Below are 16,405 nucleotides of genomic sequence, written 5' to 3' on the forward strand. Positions count from 1 at the left end.
GTCAAGACCTCTTTGTAGGAAGGTAGATCCCTGACTATGGTTGCCCCCAACTTTTTGCCTGGTGTTTTGCTGGTTTTCTGACTTAGTTGACCTGGGGCCCTGCCATTCAGGACCCCAGGCCCACTGCTCTCTCTGTTAAAATGGATTCCATGTACCCTAGGTACATATCCAATTGGATACTGAGTCACCTTATCAGTCCCTGTACAGTATACCTTAGGTATCCAGGGCCTACCAGGGGCTGAAGCATGTATTATGCCACCCCTGGCTGACCATCCAAAACTGACACAACTGACTGCTTGACAGCTGGGGCAAGGTGGTGTAAGCACCCTTTGCTTTAGATATAGTATACCTATATCTAACCCTAAAATGGACACATATGTTCCTATCAGTCACTCCTATGGCAGGCCTTATCAATCCTGAAGGCAGAGTGCTTGGAATAATGTGAAATGGTGCTCTGGCATGAGCTGAGCCCGTTTGCAGCTTGCGGAACCAAGTCCTAATAGCTGTTCCATGATAACGCTATACCATATACTCTTAAGTGCATTATGTACCTCGCGGTCAAATGCTAACTTTGGTATAACATTATCAAAACATGTCGAGTAAGGTGTCATACGAATTGGAATACTAACCCCTCGCCAATTCTGGCGACGGGGTTAGCATTCCACCCTTCTAGAGGGACACGACATGTATGTAGCTGTAACCCCGGTTAAAGTCAGACATAGCCTCAGCTCCACAAGATGGATGCTGCCACCGAGACACAGGTCTGCCCTCCTGCTGCTGGGAGTCCTTCCAGCAACGGAGGCATGGACAAAGGGTTTCCTGTCAGGGGCGGTGCCAGCACCATCCCAGACAGGATTTTGTGTATCCCAGGTAGGCAGGGCTTTAGAGGAAGGTGACTGCAAGTGGCACCCTGGTGCTCACTGTGCATAGGCCGGCTCAAACCAGTTCTGGGGGCACACCAGCCCCTGAGCTGGGGAGAGACCGGACAAAGGAGAGGGGTGTAACCACCCCCCTCCTAGTCCCACCCATAGGGCAGGACGTAGTCGCGTGCCAGCCCCCTTTCTCAGGATAAAGGTAGGAGCAGGCCCCCTTCCAAACTAGATCATCTTTGAATCCTGAAACTACTTTCCACGAAAGGAACTCAAGACTCTTCTCAAGATTCTCCCTTGTGACTAAGGAGTAGTCACCCTGCAGCAGCAGGCACCATCCAAGCATCGCGGTTTGCTGTAAGTCTCTCCTCCGGATCAAGACTGCCCAGCTCGACGAGAACCGGCTTCCCTGGCACCTCTGACCTCTACCTGCATCATCAGCCCAGCTGAGATTCGTGGGTGTGACGAGACCTCGAGGGACCGGCCATCTTCAAGACTGCATGACGCTTGCCCAGCACGACCACCGAGAGACCCTCGAGTAAGTGCTTTGGGGTTCGAGAACACTAACTTTACGAAATCTAGCATCCATAGACTTTGTTCCGCATCCCGCGTGAGAGTGCACACTCTGCACCCGATCCCCCTAGGCCTCCTGCTAGTAATCTAAAGGTTCAGTAGTACAGTCCTAGCGATCCCAAAGCCTCTGAGATTAGTTACTTACCTGCTAGTATTTCGCATTCCACTTTTGTAGTATATGGTTTTTCATGCCGCTCGGGCATTTGTGTAAATTGTGCGACTTTCAGTATTTCTTTAAGAGTTTTGTTGTGTGCTTAGCACCCTGTCCTCATAAAGAGTCCAGGGTTGTTGTGTTATAAATAAATATACTTTATTTTCATAACAACTTGTGTGGTGTCCTTTCACTTGGTGTTCAAGGGGTAAATGTGATGGTAAAACAGCTGGCTTAACACGCCCTCTGGAGTCTAGCCTTAGACTGCTCTTGTCCATGCTACTAGGATAGCTGGTCTATCAGGTTGACTTACAACCAATCATCAATAAGGGTTGTTTGGAATGATACATAGTGATCACTAGAATAGTGAGCACTGCATATCAGGCCAACTTCTCACATTGGTGAGCAGCGGTTGGGATTTGAGCTTGCTGTTGTTTTACCACACGTATCCTAAGAATATCATTTGAAAGATCACATAAGTACCAAGGTACATATAACTTAGCTTAGAATACTCTGAGTTCTACTGAACCAGCTGTTGTAGTTCCTTAGGGCCTAGCACACCCTGACTAAAACTCTTAGCAAGGGATCAGTAGGCAAACAAATAGTGTAGGTAAGTGCACCACTTGCACCACACTAGAAGCATGTCTACCCATGGAGAGTCTTCAGACTCCCCTAGTGGCTAGTGACCCTCCACAGGTCATCTCAAGATATGCAGCTCTCAGTTTCCAGGAGATGAGACAAGTGTGTACCTCCAGGAAACTGAAACAGGGGTCTAACCCCACCACTCCCTTTCTGTTAGGTCTCTTAGAGACATATGATGCTAGGAAAGCTTCTCATACAGATGGGAACATGCCAGCCTTAGAGGGTACCCGCGGTGATCCAGACCTCCTTGACACTGACAAAGCAGTTGAGGAGGAAGAAGAAGAGGAACTCTCTGAGGGTGAGGCAGACAACAGGCCTGAGCTAGTCAGCAGACTCACTAGGGCCAACTTAGACCTACTTAGGGAAGGATCTGGGGGACCCCCAGTACTGACCCTAATGAGGCCTAACCTTGGAGTTAGAAGAGCTAGATCTCCTTCTAGGGACTCCAATAGATCTCTGCACTCTAATGCCTCCTCTCAGAGGAGAAGGATTTCTCCCCAGAGGAGATTGACTTCCCCTCAGAGAAGAGAACATGAAGCAAGGATGAAACAGGCTAATCTAAGGATTGAAAGGGAAGAACTTGCCCTGGCCAAAGAGAAGCTTGCCTGAGAGCAGCAGATGAGTGGGACAGTTCCCACTGGTGGCAGCAATCTCCCTAGAGACAAAGAAAGGAGTTTAGATACTAAACACCTGAGTAAGATAGTGCCCCCCTTTAAACAAGGGGATGACATCCACAAATGGATGGCTGCTTTGGAGGGGGCCTGCACTGTCCAGTGCATCCCCCAAAGTCAGTGGGCAGCTATACTGTGGCTCTCCTTTGAAGGCAAAGGTAGAGATAAGCTCCTCACTACTAGAGTTGAGGATGCTAACAATTACCAAGTCCTGAAGAATACACTGGTTGATGGGTTTGGCCTAACCACTGAGCAGTACAGGTTGCTGTTCAGGGACACCCAGAAAACTCAGTCTCAGGATTGGGCTGACTTTGTTGATTGTGCCACTAAGGCTTTGGAAGGCTGGCTACTGGGTAGTAAAGTTACTGACTTCACAGGATTGTATAATCTTATTATGAGAGAGCAAGTCTTAAATAATTGTCAGAACCAGTTATTACACCAGCACCTGGTAGACTCTGATCTGACCTCTCCACAGGAATTGGGTAAGAGGGCAGACAAATGGGTCAGAACCAGGATTAGGCCTAAGAACCAAGGTGGTGACCAGAAGAAGGAATCAACCAAGCCTCAAGAGAAGGGTGGGAATAAATCTACAGATCAAACCACATCAGGGCCCCAAAAATCCTCTGACAAGGGTGGGTCCCAGACTCCTTCCAATACCCAAAAGAAACCTTATTGTCATACCTGCAAACAGGTAGGCCATTACAAAACTGATAGCAGTTGCCCAAAGGCCAACGACAATAAGGAGAACATACCCCCAAGTAACACTTCCAAGCCTCCTGTTACTACTAGTAGTAATCCCCCAGGTGGTGGGAGTGCCCCCAAGAATTTGGGTGCATTTACTTTGGGAGTTCCTGGGGACTCTGGCCTAACCAGGTCCCCTGACTTAGATACTCTTGTCTGTGAAAATGGCATGGGGTTTGCCAACTTCACTACTTGTCCCAACACTTTGAGCAAGTACAGACAAGAGCCCCTCATCAATGGTATAAAAGTTGAGGCCTATAGAGATACAGGGGCTAGCATCACCATGGTGACTGAGAGCCTAGTCCCCTCAAGGCAACTTTTACCTGGAGCCACATACCAGGTGACCAATATTGATGGAGTGCAGAGAGATCATCCCATGGCAGTGGTAAATCTCAGCTGGGGAGGTGTCACTGGCCCCAAGAGAGTGGCAGTGTCATCAAACTTGCCTGTAGATTGCCTACTGGGGAATGATTTAGAGATCTCAGCCTGGGCTGAGGTAGAGCAAGAAACCCATTCCAAAATGGTAAACCTCCATGATAAGGTTAGTGGGGCAGTGATAGCCACAGCCCCAGTCCAAGATGTCCTCCCTGAACAGGTCAGGAGGGCTGTGCCAGTCACAGCCCAATCTCAGACAACTTCCTTCCCAGAACAGGTTGGCAAGGCTGTGATGGTAACAGCCCATACCCAAACCGAGTCCCCTCCTGAAAAGGTTGGGAGAGTTGTGATGGCCACAGCTCAAACTCAGACAGATAATAGTGTTGTGAAGCCTGAAACTATGGATCACTCCACTCAGACAGAGAGCATTGAGGAGGAAGAGAAATCTCCCTCCCACCAGACTTTAGGAAAGGATCAGCCTCCTCAGGGAACTGATCTGACCCCTTGTGAAGAAACTGCCCCAGAGGTAGTCAGGCCTAGCCTGGCAGAACCCCTGATGTCGGTGGACCCTTCCAAGGTGGGACCCAGTCTGGAGCAGGTAACCTGCCCCTCTCTACCCTGCCTCAGTCAGCCCAGGGCTGTAGAGGTCAGGGAGGCCAGTGTTGGACCCCAAAGGGCCCCCTGTCCAAAAAAATTCCCCAATCAGCAGATTAAGGGCACTGAAGCTAGTAGCCCTAGCCAAGTGAAAATAAAACAAACTCCTGAGGGATCCCCCTTAAAATTAGCTAGGGACCTCCCCCAGATGGACACTGTTGGGCACAGCCAAACTTGGGACCTGAGGGCCCCAGACCTGACCTGTCCCTCCAGTAAGCCAAACAGAGGGACCCAGCCTCCAGCTTTAGGTAGCCAGAGGTTGACACTGAGAGCTTACAGCAACTCAGTCCTGGAAAGAAAGGCACACATGGTAGATGGTGATTGGAGGAAGTTGAGCCCAACATTAGTGGAGTCTCACTTCAGTACTCCATCCCAGCACCAGCCTTTTACTTTGCCAAAACACACCACAGGTAGAGATTCCCTATGGTGGAGACCCTCAGACACCCTTAGGGTGAGGGATTGCTTAGTGGACCATGAGATAGGGGGTAACCATGCCAGTGCTGGTACTTCCTTATATGGCCATTTAGGCAATATAGGCTTACCTGGCCAAGGATAGCCTTATCTCCTTTCGTTTGGGGGGGGGGGGGTTATGTAGGAAGGTAGATCCCTGACTATGGTTGCCCCCAACTTTTTGCCTGGTGTTTTGCTGGTTTTCTGACTTAGTTGACCTGGGGCCCTGCCATTCAGGACCCCAGGCCCACTGCTCTCTCTGTTAAAATGGATTCCATGTACCCTAGGTACATATCTGATTGGATACTGAGTCACCTTATCAGTCCCTGTACAGTATACCTTAGGTATCCAGGGCCTACCAGGGGCTGAAGCATGTATTATGCCACCCCTGGCTGACCATCCAAAACTGACACAACTGGCTGCTTGACAGCTGGGGCAAGGTGGTGTAAGCACCCTTTGCTTTAGATATAGTATACCTATATCTAACCCTAAAATGGACACATATGTTCCTATCAGTCACTCCTATGGCAGGCCTTATCAATCCTGAAGGCAGAGTGCTTGGAATAATGTGAAATGGTGCTCTAGCATGAGCTGAGCCCGTTTGCAGCTTGCGGAACCAAGTCCTAATAGCTGTTCCATGATAACGCTATACCATATACTCTTAAGTGCATTATGTACCTCGTGGTCAAATGCTAACTTTGGTATAACATTATCAAAACATGTCGAGTAAGGTGTCATACGAATTGGAATACTAACCCCTCGACAATTCTGGCGACGGGGTTAGCATTCCACCCTTCTAGAGGGACACGACATGTATGTAGCTGTAACCCCGGTTAAAGCTAACTCAAGCCTCAGCTCCACAAGATGGATGCTGCCACCGAGACACAGGTCTGCCCTCCTGCTGCTGGGAGTCCTTCCAGCAACAGAGGCATGGACAAAGGGTTTCCTGTCAGGGGCGGTGCCAGCACCATCCCAGACAGGATTTTGTGTTTCCCAGGTAGGCAGGGCTTTAGAGGAAGGTGACTGCAAGTGGCACCCCGGTGCTCACTGTGCATAGGCCGGCTCAAACCAGTTCTGGGGGCACACCAGCCCCTGAGCTAAGGAGAGACCGGACAAAGGAGAGGGGTGTAACCACCCCCCTCCTAGTCCCACCCATAGGGCAGGACTTAGTCGCGTGCCAGCCCCCTTTCTCAGGATAAAGGTAAGAGCAGGCCCCCTTCCAAACTAGATCATCTTTGAATCCTGAAACTACTTTCCACGAAAGGAACTCAAGACTCTTCTCAAGATTCTCCCTTGTGACTAAGGAGTAGTCACCCTGCAGCAGCAGGCACCATCCAAGCATCGCGGTTTGCTGTAAGTCTCTCCTCCGGATCAAGACTGCCCAGCTCGACAAGAACCGGCTTCCCTGGCACCTCTGACCTCTACCTGCATCATCAGCCCAGCTGAGATTCGTGGGTGTGACGAGACCTCGAGGGACCGGCCATCTTCAGGACTGCACGACGCTTGCCCAGCACGACCGCCGAGGGATCCTCGAGTGAGTGCTTTAGGGGTTGAGAAGCCCTAACCCTGAGCAGCTCCAGCACCAAAATCCAGCCCCCCAGCATCCACGAGATCTGCGTGGGGCCCTTCTGCTCTTTGCTGCTCACCGCGTTGTCCAGGTCACTTGCCCGTTGGCTAGTGACCCTCCCGACGACGAACCACGACGACAACACTGCTGGTCTGGTTGCTCCAGACTGGCCCTTGCTCCCCTCCAACAGAGGAGCACCCCGGACCCTCCTGGTCCACTCCAGACGCCATTTTGAGTCCACCGCGTGGGCTTGCATTTGCCAAGAGTTGTTGCCCCAATCCTGGGTCCAGCGACATCGACAGCAGATACCTCCGTGGGACAGCTCGCACCTCCATCCTGGTCGCCGACAACGCCTCCTGGTCCGAGAGACTGCAGAGCCCAGCGTCGCCCACTCACCTGGTCGAGGTGACTTCGTCCGGTGCCATCCTGGTGCCCACCTAATCACTGGCTAGTGATTCAGAACTTGGTCCCCTCTGCTTACAGGTCTCCTTCTTCCCCGATCCAGGCTTGGATACCTCCGAATCTCTTCACTGGTCGCCTGCCAGCAACTTCTTCTTTCAGGCTCCATAGACTGCAACGAGGATTCCCGACGTCTTTTCAGACCTATGCAGCCGCAGCCCCTGGGCTAGGTAACCTGAGCATTTCGGTGCTCCAGCATAGCTTAACTATCTAAGTGTCCAGATCCTTTTTCGTTTCAGCTCTACCTATTTGGATTCGTCCGATAACACTAACTTTACGAAATCTAGCATCCATAGACTTTGTTCCGCATCCCGCGTGAGAGTGCACACTCTGCACCCGATCCCCCTAGGCCTCCTGCTAGTAATCTAAAGGTTCAGTAGTACAGTCCTAGCGATCCCAAAGCCTCTGAGATTAGTTACTTACCTGCTAGTATTTCGCATTCCACTTTTGTAGTATATGGTTTTTCGTGCCCCTCAGGCATTTGTGTAAATTGTGCGACTTTCAGTATTTCTTTAAGAGTTTTGTTGTGTGCTTAGTACCCTGTCCTCATAAAGAGTCCAGGGTTGTTGTGTTATAAATAAATATACTTTATTTTCATAACAACTTGTGTGGTGTCCTTTCACTTGGTGTTCATGGGGTAAATGTGATGGTAAAACAGCTGGCTTAACGCGCCCTCTAGAGTTTAGCCTAAAGACTGCTCGTGTCCATGCTACTAGGATAGCTGGTCTATCAGGTTGACTTACAACCAATCATCAATAAGGGTTGTTGGGAATGATACATAGTGATCACTAGAATAGTGAGCACTGCATATCAGGCCAACTTCTCCCACTCTCCCACTGAGGATTCTGCGGCATTTAATGCCTTAATTGAGAGGGCAGCGAAAAACCACGACTTGGAGCTGCATGCTGACCCTGTTGAGGTGGACTTCCTCTTTGACACTTTTTCAACAGCTGAAAAGACTGTAAAGACTCTCCCAATGTTAAAGGGGGTCCTGAAACATGCTGCGGACATTTTTTAAGGAACCCACGCGGTCCAGGGTTGTCAACCCTAGAATTGAGAAAAAGTACAGACCGGCACCTGGCGGCCCTACCTACATCAAGGGCCAGTTGCCATTGGACTCTCTGGTCGTTTCTAATGCCCGCAAACGGGCGAACTCGCAGACCACTGGTGAAGCTCCTCCCCCAGACAGAGTCAAAAGTGCTGGAGGCATCAGGAAAGAGAGTAGCAGCTCAGGCGGCCAATACCTGGCGTATCTCTAACACGCAGGCACTCTTGGCTAGATACGACAGGGCACACTACGACACACTAGAGACCCTGTTGCAGCATCTACCAGACCAATATAAAGAGGCAGCGGAGATGCTTATCCAGGAAGGGAAGCTCATCTCCAACGCTTCCATCAAGTGTGCACTAGACGTTGCGGACACTGCAGCCAGGGCAATTAACACGAGTGTGATGTTGAGACGTCCGGTATGGCTCAGAATCTCCGGGTTTAAGCCGGAAATACAAACTACCATCCTCAATCAGCCGGTAAACCCAGACAGATTATTTGGTCCTGAGGTGGACACCACCCTGGAAAAAATAAAGAAGGATACAGAGACTGCTAAGTCCATGGGAGCTCTCCAGTCCCAACAGTTTCGAGGGAGCACTTTTCGTCGCTCAGGCAATAGGGGTGTTACCAGAGGCCAGATGTCCCAGCAAACACAACTCAATAAAGGTGGGGCGCAATCCTCTTACACCGAGCAGAATAGAGGAGGTTACCGGGGCAACAGCACCAAGGGCAGAGGCAGGGGCAACAACAACTCCCGTTCCTCCGCCTCCAACAAACAGTGACGCCCTGTCACTGCCCCCCGACCATGCTACTCCTGTCGGGGGGAGACTCCAGCAGTTCCTGCCAGTCTGGAAATCCATCACCACAGACAGGTGGGTCAGGAAACTTATCCAGTTCGGTTATTGTTTGGAGCTCACATCCACTCCACCCAACATACCACCAAAACACCGTCCTATGTCCACAGAGCATTTGCACTTATTGCAGCAGGAGGTTCTTGTCATGCTGCAAAAAGGCGCAATAGAGCTCGTGCCAGTGGAGGAAGAAGGCACGGGAGTGTACTCCCTGTACTTCTTAATCCCAAAGAAGGACGGGTCCCTCAGACCTATTCTGGACCTCAGGCCCCTGAACCAGTATATTCTCTCCGAACACTTCCACATGCTAACGCTGCAGCAAGTGCTTCCGTTGCTCAATCAGGGGGACTTCCTCGCAACCTTGGACCTCAAGGATGCTTACTTCCACATTCCACTCCATCCATCACACAGAAAATACCTCAGGTTCACCATTCAAAATCGGCATTATCAATTCAAGGTCCTTCCTTTCGGAGTGACCACGGCACCCAGAGTGTTCACGAAGTGTCTGGCGACAGTGGCTGCGCACCTCAGGAGACAGAACGTACATGTCTACCCTTACCTGGACGACTGGCTGGTTCAAGCAAAGTCAGCCCAGCAGTGCGCCGCCAACATGTCCCACACCATTCACCACCTTCACGGTCTGGGCTTCTCACTGAACTATCCGAAGTCGCACCTTCAGCCGGCCCATGTGCGGCGGTATCTGGGCGCGACGATAGATACACTGGCGGCCACGGCTCAGCCAAATTCAGTGAGGATCGACAACATCCAGTCGCTAATCCAAAAGTTCAGACCGCAACACTCCCTTCCAGCGAGAGTGTTCATGCAGTTGATAGGCATGATGGCCTCCTGCATCTTCATAGTCCCGCACGCGAGGTTACATATGCGTCCGCTCCAAGAATGCTTGGCGCATCAGTGGACTCGGGCTCAAGGGCGGTTAAACGACCTAGTGTTGGTGACCGGTCGGGCATACAACTCTCTGCATTGGTGGAATCCACACAACCTTTGCAAGGGCCGACCGTTCCAGGAGCCTGTGCCACAGATTATCCTGACGACGGACGCATCTCTCCAGGGATGGGGAGCTCATGTACTCCACTACACGGTGCAGGGACTATGGACGACGCAGCAAAGGAAGATGCACATCAACTTTCTAGAACTGATGGCAATCTTCATGGCGCTGAAGGCATTCAAAGTACATCTGTGCAACAAGGTCGTGTTGACCTGGACGGACAACATGACGGCCATGTACTACATCCAAAAGCAGGGACGTACACACTCTCCACAGTTGTCTCATCTGGCTCAGAGCATGTGGAAGTGGGCCATTCAAAGGAACATCTTCCTCATGGCAGAACACCTCCCGGGCAAGGACAATCAGATGGCGGACCTGCTCAGCAGGTACAGCCACCAAATGCATGAGTGGGAGCTACATCCATCAGTACTCCGCCCGTACTTCCAGCAGTGGGGTCATCCAGAGATAGACCTGTTCGCCACAAGGGAAAACGCAAAATGCCAAAGCTTTGCCGCCAGGTTCCCTCACCCACAATCGCAGGGCAATTCGATATGGATGAAGTGGTCAGGCAGATTTGCGTACGCTTTTCCCCCAGCACCTCTCATACCGCTGGTGGCAAGAAAGCTAAAGCAACACTCAATGACACTCATCCTGGTTGCTCCAACGTGGGCACGCCAACCATGGTACACCACGTTTCTAGAACTCTCCGTGGTACCGCATCAAAGGCTGCACCTCACACCCTGGGTTTTGACGCAGAACCATGGCGACATTCAGCATCCAGATCCGCAACAGCTCAATCTGGCGATCTAGCTCCTGAGGTCTTAGAGTTTGGCTACCTTGACTTGCCTCCAGAATGCATGGATATCATTCGGGAGGCAAGAAAGCCCACCACTAGAGCCTGCTATGCAGCGAAGTGGAAGCGGTTTGTCGTTTACTGTACTGAACACCACATCAACCCGCTAGATGCATCCATTCCCAATATCATATGTTATCTGTTACATCTTTACAAATGCAATCTAGCATATGCTTCCATTCGGATCCACTTGTCCGCCATAGCGGCCTATCTCCAAAACAGGCAGCATCTCTCTGTTTTCAGAGTGCCTGCCATTAAAGCCTTCCTAGAAGGACTAAAGCGGGTCATCCCTCCAAGGACCCCGCCAGCTCCTGTATGGAACCTCAATGTGGTCCTCACTAGGTTGATGGGCCCACCTTTTGAGCCTCTTCATTCATGTGAGATTCAGTTCTTAACGTGGAAAGTGGCTTTTCTCATTGCCATTACGTCTCTACGACGTGTTAGTGAGCTGCAAGCGCTCACTGTACAAGAGCCATTCATTCAGATTCACTCAAACAGGGTGGTGCTGCGCACTAACCCTAAATTTCTTCCTAAAGTGGTTTCGCATTTCCATGTCAATCAGACCATTGAACTGCCCGCGTTCTTTCAAAACCCAGAGACAGTAGCCGAAAGAATGCTCCACACTCTTGATGTCAAACGAGCTTTGATGTACTACATCGATAATACCAAATCGTTTAGGAAGACACAACAACTCTTTGTTGCCTTTTCAGCCCAGCACAAAGGCAACCCCATTTCCAAAGCAGGTATAGCCAGGTGGATCGTTAAGTGTATTCAGATTTGCTATCACAAGGCTAAGCGCACTTTAACGGTCCCTCCCAGAGCCCACTCCACCCGCAAGTTGGGGGCCTCTATGGCTTTCCTTGGTAATATCCCTTTGGAAGATATTTGTAGAGCAGCCACATGGTCTACACCACATACATTTACTAAACATTACTGTGTAGATGTGCACTCCAAACAGCAGGCAGCTGTAGGGCAGGCTGTTCTTAAGACACTATTTCAGACTTCTGCAGCTGGCACAGGCGGCCGCCGTTAATGGAGGGACTGCTATGTATTCTATGCTATAGATATGAATTCAGCAGCCCACATGCCTCGAACTGAATATGCTACTTACCAGTATGCATCTGTTCTTGGCATGTAGGGCTGCTGACATTCATATCGCCCGCCCTCCTCCCCGGCGCCTGTAGCGGCTGTAGACTCTTCTACACTATCTCTTAGCATGGCCATCGCTTACACTGTTACACTCCATCTTTGCCACAATGGCTAAAAACAATCCGAGGATGGAGTCGATGCCCATGCGCACTGTAGTCCAGGGGAGGAGCCACCTATCTCGTGATACTTCGAAGACTCTTCCAGGACAACAATGTGCAATCATCCGGACCCAACACTAGGCAGCGGTCTATGCTATAGATATGAATGTCAGCAGCCCTACATGCCAAGAACAGATGCATACTGGTAAGTAACATTCATTATCAGCTCTTTTCTTCTGTCCCCAGTGTGATCCCCACAAAATTTCCACTCCCCTATGTTCAATGTTTCTCTCTCAGAGCTGTTGGCAATGTAAATAACAATGCCATTTATTTATAAGTAAAAAAAAAAAAAGAAATGTCATGAGCAATGCCAATAGCTCTAACTTTTCCAAAGGCGAAACCATTGCATTGTAAATGCTTGTTTTACTTTCCAACTGCAGATTTCGCAGCTGCCTCCTCAGTGGACACCACCCAGGAAGAGGAAGGCGACCGGGGGGATGATGGCTCTGTGCTGACCTCCAGGAAGGATGAGAAGTCCCATCCCTTCGTGAACCCTCGTTGGCGTACCAGAGTCTTTGCTGCTGAGTGCGTCTGCCGCATCGTGGCACTGTGCGAGAGCGCCGGTCATACACATTTTGACATTGCAAAAGCTCAGGCGATGAAGCAGAAGGAACCATTGAGTAGGTGACCACAGAAAAAATTCACCCCTGGGGTTAATGATGAGATATAGAGAGAGGGAGGGGTGTGGTGGTGAGATGAAATATTCTGGCCGGCAGCTGATCCTTGATACCCGTCTCAAAGTACTGAATACTCCAAATACATTCTCATTTTGTTCTACCATGAACAGGGGGCAGTTCACCTAAACACTGACCACTGCACCTTCTGTTCCTCTTAATGAAACACAAGTACCCCACTGCAGCACTCTGTCTTTCTAGGAGTGGAAGCACACAGCTCAGTCAGTGTACATGATTCCTAGCCTGCTGTTTCACTGAGGTATTCCAGTACTTTTCTCACTGCATCTCCATCCTGACCTGCCACACATTTTGCTACCTCAGGAGTTGAAGATGCAGCTTTATTAGTGAACCTAACTTGCAGCGCACACCAATGCTCTGTAACATGGGACCCCTTCCTCAATCCCATCTGCAGCTCCCTTTTATTCTTAAACTGGCCCTGCACTTCTTGGTAAAAACACACCTTGATCTTGAGCTTCGGCACCCACTGCTACTTCCAAATGTAATTTTGTTTTGTTTGATCTTTTAATAATTGGTTATATAGTGGTTCTTACTGCGGTTAGCACAAATTACTATTTTTTGTGCCCTCTAAGGGGATGCAAACGGTGTGATCACGATCACAAAGATGGCTGAGATACTTACCTACCCTAAGAAGGGCTAGCATTGAGGAGGTCAATACATAATACAAGCCACCGTTCTTGCCATAAAATTAAGTACCTTCTTCTGAATCTTTCGGCCTACTTAAGAATCGATTAAAAAGAAGTCAATTTGAAGTGTCTTTTTTACTGTGCATGGGGCCTGTTCTCAGTACTGTCTATTATTTCTCTAGCATCTCTTGCCTGCCCATAATGATGCCTATATTGACACTACTGCCTGTTCGCTCGGTAATGGCGGTGCCTCCTGCCTTGGTGCATGTTGTTGTCCTTGTTCTGCTTCCTTTCCTTTGACTTGATGTTTTTGTCTTTCTTAGATGACTTCCTGGTCCTGCACCTCCTGGATCTGATACGCATGGCTTTCATGGCTGCCACAGACCATAGTGACCAGCTGCGCCTTTCGGGCCTGCAGACCCTGCTTGTGGTCATACGAAGGTTTGCAAGTGTCCCTGAGCCAGAGTTTCCAGGCCACGTCATTCTGGAGCAATATCAAGCCAATGTGAGCATCCTCTTCTGTCAAAGGGTGACTACTAAGGTGCTGCCAGGTACAGGTGGGGATGGTAGCGGGAGCCCCGGTACTCCACTCCCCTCACACTATCACAACTGACTTACAATGCGACCTGAGCAGTCGCAAATAAGAAACAAATACTGTAAGTAGTATCTCTTATTGGCCATTATGTACTGACCTTGAAACACTGACACCAAGAGATGGGCCGCTCACCAACTATAGAAATGTTTACACCGTGCGTTGGAGTAGTGCCTCCTACAAATGCTAAGGGTGAAACACAGTGAAGTTGTACTTGCCGTCATAATTCAGTTGTAGGTAACTATTAGTTTGTTGAACTGTAGATCATATGCTGTAGCATAGATCGTCATCTAGTGTTGGGTCCGGATGTTTGCACTTTGTCTTTGTTCGAAGAAGTCTTTGCAGTCACGAGGTAGGTGACTCCTCCTTTAGGTGATAGTGCGCATGGGCATCAACTCCATCCCCAGATAGGTTTTTTCCCCCATCAGGTTCGGATGTGTATTGCTGCGCTCTGGTTCTGTATCGTTCTCGAACCCCTTTCGACGCACAATCCTCTACCCTCGACGGTATTGTCTTTAGATCACGGTTTCCCATTCTACGCGTTTTGTTTAAACTGAGAAAACTTCGATCGGGAATTTCGGGGCAGTCCGTCGGGCCTACCCGTGCCGACCATGCCAGCAGTCGATGTAACAGACTCCATTTAAGCTATGTCCCAGGTGTCATGCTAAATTTCCACTCACTGACTTGCACGAGGTTTGCAACCTCTGCTTACCCCGGAACACGAAGAAAAGGACTGTGAAGCATGTTGATCGTTCTGATCGAAGAAGACCATTAGTGATAGTCTGGCTCGACGCCATGAGATGCAACGCTGGAGCGGCTCCATACCAGACATCTTCGGAGAAGATTCAGACTTCTATCGTCCAGCTGCAGAAGCTGAGGATCAAGAAATGGTGTCCGAAGCAGACTGTGACATAGCAGAAGAACTGAACATCACTCCGGGTCAACGTCCCGTGAGATCCCCATGTGCCCACTCAATCAAAATCTAAGGCTCCGGTATTACCTTCGCCCTCGGGCTGAGGTTGGCACCGTGAAAAATTTCCGATGCCCCGCCCTCCAGCCGGCTTAGAAACACAAACACAAGCCTTCCGCCTCGGGCTCGAGCCTGCCCCATTCCGGTGACGAACTAACACCCTCGGCACCGAAACATAAGACGAAGCACTTGCCAGTCTCCACGCTGCCGGCCCCGAAGACACCTTTGACACCGAATGCCTCGGAGCCGAAATCCTCCAAATCTAAAGATTCGGAGCCGAAATCTTCACAACCTAAAGCTTCGGAGTCGAAATCCCCTAAACCGAAAGCTTCAGAGCTGAAATCCTGGACAACTGAAGGCTCGGAGCCAAGATCGTCTGCGCCGAAAAGTTCGGAGCCAAAACCTCCCATTGCAAAAGCTTCAGAGCCCAAACTGGCTAAAACCAAGCACTCTGATTCCAAACATTTGACGCCCAAAGACTCTCAGCCCAAATCTTCAATGCCGAAATCAACTCCTAAAGAAAAAGATACTCCATCTAAAGAGCCTCGGTCTGAAGACCCACCTTTGGATCCAAAACAAAAGAGACTAAGTATTGACCCTAAAACTGGACACCTCCTGGCCAGTCTTCCTAAAAAATGGAAGCTGGATCTCTCAGAGGATTGCCCTATACCTCTGAAGAAAAAGGACAGGGTACTAACCCTTCTCCCCCTTATATACCTCTCTCCTCCTACTAACCCAGGGGTCTCCAACCAGTAGCTCGGGAGCTACTGGTAGCTCACTAGCACCCTCAAAGTAGCTCTGAGGTGAAGCCAAACCAAGCAAATCTCAGAGATTCTGTGTATATTAAAAAAGGCAGCACTGCTCATTTCACTACCCTCAAGAGTTACAGAAAGCCAAACCAATGGCAGGGCCTGTTATAACACTCAAACACACCCTTTGGTGGCCTATCAATCAATCAGGGATGTATAGAGCACACTATTTACCTGTGAGGGTCTCCAGGTGCTGGGGGAGTGTGTGGGGGGATTTGTGCAGCTTTGGTCATTTGAAAAGTCAGGTCTTATGGCTCTTCCTGAATGCTTTCAGTGTGGGGCTTCATCTGATGCGGAGGGGAAGTTCATTAAAGGTCTTGGCCATGATGTAGGAGAAGGGTGTGCCTCCTGTCTGGTTCTGTGGAAGCAGAGGATTTCGGCCAAGGCCTGGACCTAACCCAAATTTAATCATTACACCATCAAATTCACCACCACCACCTCCACTATCACCTAACCCACAGGATGAAGATGATGGGAATGGGGATGAGTAGCAGAATAT

General features: G+C 49.9%; 1 protein-coding gene across 2 annotated transcripts in view; it reads left to right on the forward strand.

Moving 5' to 3' along the window:
* The window catches only part of HEATR5A (HEAT repeat containing 5A), a 314,530-nt gene that overhangs the window by 176,973 nt on the left and 121,152 nt on the right, over positions 1-16,405 (forward strand). For both annotated transcript variants that reach the window (XM_078659395.1, XM_078659394.1), the window contains exons 24-25: positions 12,598-12,837; positions 13,859-14,040. In XM_078659395.1, coding sequence (XP_078515521.1) covers positions 12,598-12,837; positions 13,859-14,040 — 422 coding nt within the window. The remainder of the gene's footprint in view (positions 1-12,597; positions 12,838-13,858; positions 14,041-16,405) is intronic.

The sequence above is a fragment of the Lissotriton helveticus genome, chromosome 9, assembly GCF_964261635.1.
Source record: "Lissotriton helveticus chromosome 9, aLisHel1.1, whole genome shotgun sequence".
Taxonomy (NCBI): Eukaryota; Metazoa; Chordata; class Amphibia; order Caudata; family Salamandridae; genus Lissotriton; species Lissotriton helveticus.